We start from the raw sequence: 14073 nt of genomic DNA on the forward strand, positions 1-14073 counted from the left end.
CCTTCAAATTTGCATCGCCATTCCTTTATCAACGACATCGAGAGAAACTTGAGTCTGTCATACCAGGTTGGTCAGCATTTGGCCTGCAGTTCCCTTCCGCACATTTTAAAACCATTCGGGGCTTTGGTTTTGCTGGAATCATTGGATATACCTGGCTCAGTAACTTGCTACTCTATTTCAAACAGCAATCAAAAGTCAAATCAGGTCAGTGAAATCACAACTCTTGCCCCAATTGCTAGTGCCAATGAAATAAACACTGGCATGTTACCTTTGCTTCTGGCACTTCACCCCCATTTTAAAAAAGCTTCATATACCTTTTTTTCCATGCATGAAAATCTCATACAAACTTTTAAACCATGAGGAGCGCTACAAATGCATAATGACACTGAAGGAACCCTTAAACATTCACTTGACGGGCTAAAGATTTGTGCAGAATTCTTTCATAACTAGCATGGCAGTTGTGAAGTTTTTAAAAAAATAGCTTAAAATAGGGGAGGGATGGGTTAGCTTGTCAATTCGATCCAACATTGGCTTAGCTGGAGAAGCCAGAGCAGTAGTAGATGATTCTCTCTCTCTGACTAGAGGCCTGGTGACAGTCTCTCTGACTAGATTAATGGTGTGCGCGAAGATCGCTGCTGTGTCTACTGTGGTAAACTGGATCAGTAAATTTGTGCATGACACCTGAGACTGGGTGTATGGTGGATACCAAGGAAGTCTATCAAAACTTGAAATGTGTTCCTGACCTGCTGGGAAAATGGACCAAAAAATGACAGTTGGAATTTAATGCAGACAAATGTGAAGTGTTGCACTTTAGCAGGGCAAACCAGGGTAGGACTTACCCAGTGAATGGTAGGGCTCTGAGATGTGCAGTAGATAGGAACTGGGAATACATATTCATAATTCCTTGAACATCACATCATACGTAGACAGGATAATAAAGAGAACACAAGGAACAGAAGCAGAAGGCCATCTGGCCCAAGGAGTCTGTTCTGCTATTCAAAAGGATTATGGCTGATCTGGCCATGGACTCATCTCCACCTACCTACCTTTTCCTCATAACCCTCAACTCCCCTACTACGTAAAAATCTATCCAACCTCGTCTTAAATATATTTACTAAGGTAGCCTCCACTGTTTCATTGGGCAGAGAATTCCACAGATTCACCACCCTCTGGGAAAAGCAGTTCCTCTTCATCTCCATCCTAAATTTATTCCCCTAAAACTTGAGGTTATGTCCACTGGTTCTAGTCTCACCTATCAGTGGAAACAACTTTCCTGCCCCCATCTTATCGATGCCTTTCATATGTTTATGTTTCTATAAGATCTCCCCTCATTCCTCTGAATCCCAGTGAGTACAGTCCCAGGCGACTCAATCTCTCCTCATAGTCTAACCCCTCATCTCTGGAATTAACTTGGTAAACCTTCTTTGCACCACCTCCAAAGCCAGCATATCCTTCAAGTAAGGAGACTAGAACTGCACACAGTACTCCAGCTGCAGTCTCACCAGTACCCGATGCAGTTACAGCATAACCTCCCTGCTCTAAAATTCAATCCCTCTAGCAATGAAGGCCAACACCCCATTTGCCTTCTCAACAGCCTGCTGCACCTGTAAACCAACATTTTGTGATTCAACTCCCGTCCCTTTGCACAGCAGCATGCCGCAATTTTTTACCATTTAAGTACTAATCTGCTCTTCTATTTTTCTTTTCAAAGTGGATGACCTTGCATTTACCAATATTGCATTCTATCTGCTAGATCCTCTCCCACTCAATCTATCTATATATCTCAGCAGACTCTCCATATCTTCTACACAATTTACTTTTCTACTCAAATTAGTATCATCAGCAAATTTAGATACTACACTGGGTCCCCTTTTCCAGATCATTAATGCATATCGTGAACAGTGTGGGCCCAGCACCAACCCCTGCAGCACACCACTCACCACTGATTGCCAACCAAAGTAACACCTAAGTATCCCAACTCTCCACTTTCTATTAGTTAACTAATCCTCTATCCAAGCTAATATATCACCCCCAACTCTATGCATCCTTATCCTACGATAAGTCTTTTATGCGGCACCTTATCAAATGCCTTCTGGAAATCCAATAATATTCATCTGGTCTCTCTATTCACTGCACTCATTATATCCTCAAAGAACTCCAGTAAGTTTGTCAAACAAGGCCTGTCTATGCTGCATCTGCCAGACGGATCCATTTCTTTCCAGATGCCTCACTCTTTCTTATTTAATGACAGCTTCAAACATTTTCCCAACTACAGATGTTAAACTAACTGGCCTATAGCTACCTGCCTGTTGCCTACATCCTTTTTTGAACAGTGGTGTGACATTCGCCATCTTCTAATCCACCGGGACCTGCCCAGAGTCCAGAGAACTTTGGTATGGACAGCTTTTAGCAGATTGGTTTTTATAAATCGGGAGTACAGAAAGTCAGGATGTTATGTTGAAGTTGAACAAGACATTGGTGAGGCTGCATTTGGAGTACTGTTATTCTCTTACCCACGTAAAAGATAACGATAAGCTTTAAAGAGTACAGGATATTGCTGGGACTTGAAGACCTGAGTCAGAGGGAGAGTTTGAATTGGTTAGGACTTCATTCCCTGGAGCACAAGAGATAAGGGGAGATCTTCTTTAAGTATATTAAAATTTCAAGGGTGTGGATAGGGTGAATGCATACAGGCTTTTTCCCCTCAGGTTGGGTGAGACTATAAATAGAGGTTATAGGTTCAAGGTAAAAGATTTAAGGGGCACCTGGGGGGAAAATTCTTCACTTAAAGAGTGCAAGTGGGGAACAAGCTGCTACTGGAAGTGGTAGATGAGGGTTCAAATGTAATATTTAAGAGAAGTTTGGATAGGTGCATGAATGGGAGTGGTTTGGAGGGATATGGCCCAGATGTGGGTAGATGAAACTAGGCAAAAGATCAGGTTGGCATGGGCTAAATGGACCAATAGGCCTTTTTCATGCCATAGTACCCTTAAGACTCTAGTCACAGTCCATAATGCTGTGTCATTTGAGCAAGTAGCAAGAAATGCATATTTTTAAAAAAAACTTTTTCAACCTAAATGCTGTGAGAACAAATTATAGTCCATATCTTACATTTTTGGGTACTGATTTGTGAATTATGTAAGGAAAATTTGTGACAGTTATCTAAACACTAACCAACCTCCAAAAGCACCGTTACCAAGTCCTCAACATTAGTAACCAAAAATTTAACTCGGCCAACCATAATGACCATATGAAAATAAGAGGTAGGTGACTGTCTCTCAAGCTTACCCCACCACTCATTGTGACCATTACTAATAACACCAGTCCTTTCCCTCCACTGTAAACCTATTTCCTCAATGAGTTAGTCTTTCCAACTCTCCAGCAAAGAACATTCCACAGAATCATACAGCATGGAAAAAGACCATCTGACCCTACTCCCTGTTGGTTCTTGAACAATAAACCTTCTCTTTCGAAGAATCCAGTGTATAGTCTTTCCAAAGATGTAGTACTCTCTTTGGGAAGTTGCTACACACCACTGTTTTATATGATCAGCCCATAATCTTGTGACCACTGTGTATGGCTTCAGTCAAATCTCATGGATTCCAAGTGCGAGAGGTGAACTAATGAGGAGAACTTGTACAAAGTAATTCTACAAAAATATATAGAAAAAGTAAATGCTGAAGCCATTTCCCTAGCTCAAAATTCAATCTCAGGACCAGGGTTGGCCACTTAGTACGTAGATAAGCAAGAATGATTTCCACTCAGTAAATTCTCTCCTCAAAGAGGCATATGCTTTTTTTGTTTTTTTTCCAGAATGCTGGCCTTGCTAGCCTTTATTATTTAGCCCTAAGTGCCCTCAAGATGATGGTGGTGAGTGAACTAATGCAGTCCTGCATGCGAGGCTTTTCCTTACAATTATTTTTGGAAAGAAATTCTCCAACTTACATCTAGTGATGAAACAGTGAGGTATATCAAAGCTACTATAATGTGCAAATTGGAAGTGATTCAACAGCAGTAATGAAAGTGTTGGAAGCAGTGAAACAGAATGATTAACCATCTTTCTTTGTGTAGTGTGACTCCTGCTTTTGGAGTGTTTTTCCTTTAATACCCACTGACTTCAGTTTTACTCACTGCATACTGCCTTGATGTCAAAATCAGAAATTTGAAGTGAGTTGAGAATGTAACTCAGTAGTGCACATTTGGACCAAGGCTATTAGGATGTCTTCATGATAACAGAACACATTAAAAACACTTCCTTCCATTGCTGATTGTTGATAGCCATTTACTAAATGGTAATTAACTAGGATGGATTTGTCCTGCTTTATGTATAGAGCACAGAGCTTGACAACTTTCACTGTCAGACAGATACCCATATTATTATATTAGATCAGCTTAGTCAGAGACAAAGTTCAATTCTTTGCTATAATAGCTAGAATTAGCCTTTACTGTACTCATTTGTTTCCAGAGTAAATGGAATTGTCTGAGGTCTCATTTCTGTGACAGTGTGAATCATAAAAAAAGCTGGCACTTTTCCTAAACATGGTAGTTAATCAGTCAGCCTTGTAAAAGGAGGTATGGTGGAGGGGATGCTTCTTTTGGAAGTATTTTGAACTAAGGATCATTGCTTAAAATTTGGATGGCCATTTAAAGAATATTTTTCCTCTGCAAGTCTTTGGACTGCTTCCTCAAAGGGCCACACAAGCAGGTCTTTGAATATATTAAGACCAGGGTAGATCAGTGCTTGATAAGTGAGAGAACAAGAGGTAAGCAGAAACTTGGAACTGAGGTTACAATCAGATCAGCTATCTTCTTGATAAATGGCAGAGCAAGCTTTATTCATATTGGCACCTTATTTAGCTATACTTGGTGCTTCTTTAAACATGCTCTCTTCTATGCACCTTATTGAAGCAGGGTTGATCTTCAAGCTTGAATAGAGTAACCAAGTAAGGGACATACCAAACCATAGGCAAGGCTAGCAACCTTTACCCATACTCAACTTCCCTTGAGAAGTTCTGAACTACTGCAGTCCTTCTGGTGAGGTTCTCACAGTGCTATTGGGCAGGAAGCTCCCGTTTTCAGACACAGAAAGCAAAAGGGAATGGTGATATTTCCAAATCAGGGAGAGATGTAACTTGGAAGGAAGCCCTTAAGTGATGATGTCCTCATTTACTTACTACACATCCTCTGATGGTAGAAATCACAGGTTTACCGTTGGAATTGCATATTAAAATGAATGCAGTGGGCTTTATATATTGTATTCACATTGTGCCAGCGTTGGCATGAATGATGTGGTACGCATCAAGTAGATTGCTTTATGCTCATTTGTGTTCAGCCTCGAGTTGTTGGAACTGAACTCAATTGGAAAGTAATTCATCTCACTTCCCACAAGCTTTCAGATAATGGAAAAGCTTTGGAATTTAAGATAAAATGATTTCTGCAGGCTACTCAGTTTTTGTCTTGCTCCTTTTATGACTCATCCAGTTAAGTTTTTGATAAATGATGGCACCAGTATATTGATAAAGATTCCCATCTTCAGAGGAATAATAATCTAATAGTCACTGTTAAAGTTCACACACAAAAAGGCAACAATCAGTTGACAAAGCGCTAAGAGCTGTCTCCAAAAAGTGAATCGATGCTTTAACACTGCCATCTTCACACAATTAAAATGATTAAAAATGTGAGACACCCAAGTGAAGTGCCTAGATGACAACAAATGGGTGTTTGTGCTTTAATCCATACAGCTGTTCTTACATGCTCCCTGGTGATTTCCAGTCACTGAGGAATTCTGATTTGTTATATCCAGACCCTATAAAATGGAGGAATTATTAGTTCAGAAACCACCCTGTAGGTTTAGGGTTTCTGTTGCAAATTTAAAAATATATTTTAAAAAATCATGCTCATTGGCAAAATGCATTTCAAATGCAACCATTAGCCAAGCAGTGACAGTATCCAATCCCTTGGGACTTCATTTCTTGTAACGTAGAAGACTGAGTGGAGATTTGATGGAGGGTATAGATAGGGCAAATGCAAGAAGGCTTTTCCCCCTAATGAGGTTGGGTGGGACTACAACCAAAGGTCATGGGTTAAGGGTGAAAGGTGCAAAGTTTAAGGGAAACATTAGGTGAAACTTTTTCACTCAAAGGGCGGTGAGTGTGGAATGATCTGCTGCCACAAGCTGTGCATGCAAGCATGATTTCAATGTTTGAGAGAAGTTTGGGTAAGTATATGGATGGTAGGGGTATGGTCTTGGTACAGGATGATGGGAGTAAGCAGCTTAAATGGTTTGGCATGGACTAGATGGACCAAAAGGCCTGTTTCTAGGCTGTACTTTGAGGATTTATCTAGCACTGAAACAAACCGGAATTTCCTCATCCAAAACTGACATAATTCCAAAATACTAGGTCTGCCTTTCAAATACAAGCATTGATTACATTACACATTTATTGTGTTGCTCAGAAGCAGGTGTATAGCAAGTTGTTTCTTCGTAACCCCATGAGCATTCTTCAGGTACAAGAGTGCATAGAAAAAAAAAACACAACCCATACAATGCCAGACAATAACTTGTATTGACGTAGTACTGTCACTGATGTTAAAAAAAATGAGCCAAAGTTGTTTCTTAGAACGTACATGAAGAATACTGAAGCAAATGAGATGAACAAGTTTTAGGGAGCATTTTAAAGGAATTGATGTTGATTCAGAGAAATAGAAAAGCAACTCAAGAGCACATGGTCCAGTGGGTAAGATTCCTATCAGAGCAGAATGAGAGATTTGCAAAGTTAGAGCTGTAACTTCTTGATGAATTGTACTTGACAGAGACAAGGTGTTGCAGTTAATAAGGAGGATTCAGAATACAACTGCATGCTGAACAAGACTGGAATTAGTTTGCATGCAAGATTCATTTTCCTTGTAAGGAATAGATGCAATGCAAAAGGGTTTCATAATTGGCGAGAAGTGACCCAAAGTGGATTTTATTTTTAGGAAAAGTTTGGAGAAGGGATCTTTCCCTTATTTTAATATGCATTTACAAATTTTAGAAATCAACTCAAGGACACACACACACATGTGGAACAAGGTTGTTTCCTTTAATTCACCATATCTTTTGGGGCATAACCTACTGCACCCCTGGCCTCCTTTTTTGTGACTTACGTCGACATATGTCTTAAACTCAAATCACACACACAGACACACACACACACAATAAAATGGCCATAATACCTGTTTGCTACATCCAAATCTGACTCGATCTTGTCTAGCCCATTCATGATGCGATCAAATTGTTCACCCTGATGATGCAGCACTTTGGCTGTGTCTCCCAAGCGTTGCTGAGAACTGGACGCCAGGTTGATCAACTCCCTGCCCTTTGACATGGGCCTGATGTCAGCCTCCACCTCTTCTCCTCCTGATGAGAGCAGCTGTGCTCGCCAGAAATGCTCAAGAACATTGAACACCACCGTTCGGTTGGGTTGAAGTGAACTAAACCAGTGCTTCTCACCATCACCTACCACTACAGTTAGCGAGCTGAATATGAAGCTGGATGTTTCCTTTTTGATGCCAGTGATGCCAGAGAGTTTGAAGCTGATCAGAGTGATCCCTTCTTTGTCAGATGTGAAAGCCAACTGGTACGGTGTGAGTGAGAGCTTCCCATAAACCCATCGCTTCTCACTCTGTAGATAGTAAGAACCAGGCCACGAATGGATGCACACGTCTTTGTTCATTACAGTAGCTGCTGCCCCTTCTAGAGAGGTCGTACATCAATAAATGTAAGAAAATCTAGAGAATCAGAGAAAGTAGGGAATGAAATTTGCTTGGCATTTAGAAAAATTCCCAGATCAGCTTAAAAAGCCAAATAAACATTCTTGCTTTCTTTAAAGGAAAACTGAATTTCTAATATCTGGCAATTTCTTCTCAAGTACAAGAACAACCTACAAAAATACTAAGCCTTTCATGGAATTCAGGATTTGCATCACCAAGAGACACTTCAGCAAAACATGCATCATACAGGGCCTTGAAAAAGTATTCATCCCTCACAACTATTTTCGCGTTTTACTGTCTCATTTTTGAAAGTTACAATATATTGAAGTAGGATTTGAGTTAATCTACAAAACAATGGGTGTGCCAAATCAAAAAATTCCAAAACCTGTCAATTTACTAAAAATTAAACATCAAAATTGAGAGACTGAAAAAGTATTCATCCCCTTTGTAATTACTATGCTTGCTTTCCTCAGGTGCAATAGTGTATATTACCTTACCAACTCATCCAATTTGTTAATGTAAAAAATTGGAGGATCACCTAAATAAATACCCCTCACTCTGCAAGGTCCAACAATATGGTAGATTTTCAACAAACTAAATCAAAATGAAGACAAAGAACCATTCAAGGCAAGCTAGAGAAACATGAATCTAGGGAAGGGTACAAGTCCAAAGGCACTGAACATTCCTGAGTTCAGTACAATTCATCCTGGAATAAATATGAAACCACAGCCACACTGCCCAGGTCAGGCCACCCCTCTACACTTAGTAGTCACAGAAGAATAGCACTTGTTAAGAGAGGCTACCGTGATGCCAACAGTCACTGAGTGTGTCAATGGCTACAATGGCTCCACAATCTTCAAGGACTGGCACAAAAAGGGTATTTATGGAAGAGTGGCAAGGAAGAAGCCATGGCTCTTTTAAAAAAAGCACATCTTTGCGTGTAAAGACTTCGGAAAAACATTACTTAGAAGGTACTGTAAAGGTGTGGAATATAGTCTGTGGTCAGATGAGAATAAAATGGAACTTTTTGACCACAACACTAAGTGGTACATCCACCAGGTAACATCATCACTACTGTAAAATATGGTGGAGGTAGCATCATGCTGGGGGGGGGGGGGGGGGAGGGGGGGAGAATGCCCTTCAGCAGCAAAGACTTCAGAAATGATGAAAAGATGAATGCTGCCTAATACAGAGAGATCCTGGATAAAACCCTACAACCATCTGCCAGAAAGCTTAATCTGAGGAGAAAATTCATCTTTCAGCAGGATAACAACCCAAAGCACACAGCCAGAGAAAAAATGGAGTTGCTTCAAAAGAAAATTGATGTCCTTGAGTGGCCCAATCAGAGTCCAGACCTTAACCCAATCGAACATCTCTGACAAGACTTCAAGATTGTTGTCCACCATCACTCTGCAACTAACCCGACACAACTTTAGCAGTTTTACAAGGAAGCATAGGTAAATCTTGCAAAACTAATAGAGACTTATTCAAAAAGGCTACCGGCTGCAATAGTTGTGAGAGGTGATTCAACTCAGTAGTGAGCAAAGGATGAATACTTTTGAAATGCTGACATTTAATTTTTTGAATTTTTAGTTTATAATACTTTACAATTTTCCCCAGTCTTTTGGGGGTTCTACTGTGGAAAAAGAGGAACATGTGATTCACATAAAAATTTGAAGTTAAATTGATGAAAATTCCTGACTGTAATACCCTTGTAATACAAAGGGTTAGGAATCCTTTTACAAGACACTGAACCAATCTGACTGATCTTTCTCTGGCATAAATTCACATGGCTCTGGAAAACAGTAAAACAAGATTTTTTTAAACTGCACAACAACAACTATCCTCACCCATTCCCCACATCCAACAAACCCTTAAACAAACAAATCGAAATAGTATAAATCTTGACACAATTGACTTCAATGGTCAACTTTACTGTACCAAAATTGCCTCAGTGGCTTTACCTTTCACGTATCAAAAGGGTCCATTAAGTCAAAGTCCCTTCTAGAATAATTGGATGTGTGTTGAACTTGAACAGTTGTTCATAGCTTAAGTTTGCTGAACTTTCTAATTATCGTTCTCTGCTGGTTGCCACTATCGGACAGGAGGTACAAAAGCCTTAGATTTAGGAACAGTTACAGCCATCAGCTAACTGAACCAGTGAAGATAATTTCACTCACCACATCTCTGAACTGATTCTATGACCTACAGACTCATTTTCAACAACACTTTACAACTTATGTTCTCAGTATTATTTGCAGTCTATCCTCCTTTTCATGCTGATTGGTCGTCAGTCCTTGTTTTATGTATAGTTTGTTTGCGAATTCAACTGTATTTCTTTATTTTTCCAGTAAAGGCCTGCAAGATAATAAATCTCAAAGTAGTATATAATAGCATCACAGAGTTGTGGCAGAAAGGCGGCCATAGTTGGGAGCTTAACATCAAAGGATATACTTTGTATCAAAAGGGCAGACTGGAAGGCATAGGTGGTGGTGTGGCTCTGTTGGTAAGAGATGGAATTACATCTTTAGAAAGAGGTGACAGGGTCAGAGAATGTTTAATCTTTGTGGGTAGAGTCAAGAAACCGCAAGGGTTAAAAAAACCATAATAAGAATCATATATAGTCCTCCAAATAGTATCCAAGATGCGAGATTGAAATTATAAAGGGAGTTGGAAAAGACATGCAATAAGGGTAATATCACAGTTGTAATGAGGGACTTCAGTATGAAAGGGAGTCGGGAAAAATCAGGTGGGTGTCGGATTGCAAGAGAGGGAATTTGTTGAATGCCTACAAGATGGCTTTTTAGAGCAGCCTGTGCTTGAGCCTACTAGAGAAAAGACTTTCGTAGACTAATAACCCAGATCTTAATAGGGAGCTTAATGTACAGGAACCGTTAGGAGACAGTAGACATAATGATTGAATTCATACTGCAATTTGAGGGGGAGAAGCACGTCACATATATCAGTTTCACAATGGAATAAAGGGAATTAGAGAGGCACGAGAGAGGAGCTCACCCAGGTGGATCAGAGGAGGATAATATTGGAGATGACAGCAGAGCAGAGAGGGCTGAAGTTTCTAGGAATAGTTCACAAGGCACAGGATAGATATGTCCCACAGAAATAGTTGTTCTCAAATAGCAGGGGAAGCCGTGACTGACAAGAGAAGTTAAGGACTGCATAAAAGCCAAGGAAAGGGCATATAAGGTAGCAAAAGTGAGTGGGAAGTTGAATGATTTGGAAGCTTTTAAAATTCAACAAAAGGCAACAAAAAAGTCTATAAGAAGGGAACGGATGAAATATGAGAGCAAACTAGCCAATAATATAAAGCAGGATACTATAAGTTTTTCAATGTAAGGGAGGTGAGTGTTGATATCGGACCACTAGAAAATGATACTGGTAAGGTAGTAATGGGAGGCAAAGAATGGCAGATGAACTTAATGGGCACTTGGCATCAGTCTTCACTGTGGAAGACACTAGTAGTGCACTAGAGGTCTGCGACTGTCAGGGAGCAAGAGTGAGTGCCATTGCCAAAGGAAAAAGTGCTCAGCAAACTTGAAAGTCTCAAGGTGGATCATTCACCTGGACCAGATGGATTACATCCCAGAGTCCTGAGAGAGATTGCTGAAGGGATAATGGATGCTTTGGTCATAACCTTTCAAGAATCACTTGATTCTGGCATGGTCCTTGAGAACTGGAAGATTGCAAATGTTACTCCACTCTCCAAGTGAGGAAGGCAAAAGAAAGGAAATAATAGGCCATTTAGCCTAACCTCAGTGGCTAGGAAAGTGTTGGAATCTATCATTAAGGATGAGATTCCGAGGTACTTTGAGACCAATGATTAAGTCAAGTCAGTGTGGTTTCTGTAAAGGGACGTTTTGCCTGAGAAATCTATTAAGAATTCTTCAAAGAAGTAACAAGCTAGATAGACAAAGGAGAGGCAATGGATGACATTTATTTGGATTTTCAGAAGACATTTAATAAGGTGCCACACATTAGGTTACTTAACAAGAGAATCCTATGGTGTTACAGAAAAGATACTAGCATGGATAGAGGAATGGCTAACAGGCAGGAGGCAGCAAGTGTGAATTGGGTTTTTGCAGGGAAATGTACTATGGAGATGTGGTCGATGTTTAAGGATCTCGTGCAGGATGTTAGGGATAAATTTGTCCCGGTGAGGAAGATAAAGAATGGTAGGGTGAAGGAACCATGGGTGACAAGTGAAGTGAAAAATCTAGTCAGGTGGAAGAAGGCAGCATACACGAGGTTTAGGAAGCAAGGATCAGATGGGTCTATTGAGGAATATAGGGTAGTAAGAAAGGAGCTTAAGAAGGGGCTGAGAAGAGCAAGAAGGGGGCATGAGAAGGCCTTGGCGAGTAGGGTAAAGGAAAACCCCAAGGCATTCTTCAATTATGTGAAGAACAAAAGGATGACAGGAGTGAAGGTAGGACCAATTAGAGATAAAAGTGGGAAGATGTGCCTGGAGGCTGTGGAAGTGAGCGAGGTCCTCAATGAATACCTCTCTTCGGTATTCACCACTGAGAGGGAACTTGATGACAGTGAGGACAATACGAGTGAGGTTGATGTTCTGGAGCATGTTGATATTAAGGGAAAGGAGGTGTTGGAGTTGTTAAAATACATTAGGACAGGTAAGTCCCAGGGGCATGACAGAATATTCCCCAGTCTGCTCCACGAAGCAAGAGATTGCTGAACCTCTGGCTAAGATCTTTATGTCCTCGTTGTCCATGGGAATGGTACCAGAGGGTTGGAGGGAGGCGAATGTTGTCCCCTTGTTCAAAAAAGGTAGTAAGGATAGTCCGAGTAGTTATAGACCAGTGAGCCTTACGTCTGTGGTGGGAAAGCTGTTGGAAAAGATTTTTAGAGATAGGATCTATGGGCATTTAGAGAATCATGGTCTTATCAGGGACAGTCAGCATGGCTTTGTGAAGGGCAGGTCATGCCTAATAAGCCTGATAGAGTTCTTTGAGGAGGTGACCAGGCATATAGATGAGGGTAGTGCAGTGAATGTGATCTACATAGATTTTAGCAAGGCATTTGACAAGGTTCCACATGATAGGCTTATTCAGAAAGTCAGAAGGCATGAGATCCAGGGAAGTTTGGCCAGGTGGATTCAGAATTGGCTTGCCTGCAGAAGGCAGAGGGTCATGGTGGAGGGAGTACATTCAGATTGGAGGATTTTGGTTAGTGGTGTACCACAAGGATCTGTTCTGGGACCTCTACTTTCTGTGATTTTTATTAATGACCTGGATGTGGGGGTAGAAGGGTGAGTTGGTAAGTTTGCAGATGACACAAAGGTTGGTGGTGTTGTAGATAGTGTAGAGGATTGTCGAAGATTGCAATTGATAGGATGCAGAAGTGGGCTGAGAAGTGGCAGATGGAGTTCAACCCGGAGAAGTGTGAGATGGTACACTTTGGAAGGACAAACTCCAAGGCAGCGTACAAAGTAATTGGTAGGATACTTGGTAGTGTGGAGGAGCAGAGAGATCTGGGGGTACATGTCCACAGATCCCTGAAAGTTGCCTCACAGGTAGGTAGGGTAGTTAAGAAAGTTTATGGGGTGTTAGCTTTCATAAGTCAAGGGACAGAGTTTAAGAGACGCGATATAATGATGTAGCTCTATAAAACTCTAGTCAGGCCACACTTTGAATACTGTGTCCAGTTCTGGTCACCTCAGTATAGCAAGGATGTGGAAGCATTGGAAAGGGCACAGAGGAGATTTACCAGGATGCTGCCTGGTTTAGAGAGTATGCATTATGATCAGAGATTAAGGGAGCTAGGGCTTTACTCTTTGGAGAGGAGGAGGATGAGAGGAGACATGATAGAGGTGTACATGATATTAAGAGGAATAGACAGAGTGGACAGCCAGTGCCTCTTCCCCAGAGCACCACTGCTCAGTACAAGAGGACATGGCTTTAAGGTAAGGGGAGGGAAGTTCAAGGGGAATAATAGAGGAAATTTTCACTCAGAGAGTGGTTGGTGCATAGAATGCACTGTCTGAGTCAGAGGTGGAGGCAGACACACTAGTGAAGTTTAAGAGTCTGCTAGACAGGTATATGGAGGAATTTAAGGTGGGGGGGGCTACATGGGAGGCAGGGTTTGAGGGTCGGCACAACATTATGGGCCGAAGGGCCTGTAATGTGTTGTACTATTCTATGTTCTATGTTAAGTGGGAATAAAGAGGGCCTTTTCTGGTTGGCTGCTAGTGATGTTCCTCAGGGAGACCGCTACATTTTGAGACCACTACATTTCACATCGTTTGTCAATGATTTGGATGATGGAATTGATGGCTTTGTGGCAAAGTTT

General features: G+C 41.0%; 1 protein-coding gene across 5 annotated transcripts in view; it reads right to left on the reverse strand.

The window, feature by feature from the left end:
• The window catches only part of snap47 (synaptosome associated protein 47), a 32955-nt gene that overhangs the window by 16740 nt on the left and 2142 nt on the right, over nucleotides 1–14073 (reverse strand). For all 5 annotated transcript variants that reach the window (XM_059974310.1, XM_059974294.1, XM_059974301.1 and 2 more), the window contains exon 2: nucleotides 7216–7770. In XM_059974310.1, the coding sequence (XP_059830293.1) occupies nucleotides 7216–7715 (500 nt within the window). In that variant the 5' untranslated portion in view covers nucleotides 7716–7770. The remainder of the gene's footprint in view (nucleotides 1–7215; nucleotides 7771–14073) is intronic.

Source organism: Hypanus sabinus, chromosome 1, assembly GCF_030144855.1.
Source record: "Hypanus sabinus isolate sHypSab1 chromosome 1, sHypSab1.hap1, whole genome shotgun sequence".
Classification (NCBI taxonomy): Eukaryota; Metazoa; Chordata; class Chondrichthyes; order Myliobatiformes; family Dasyatidae; genus Hypanus; species Hypanus sabinus.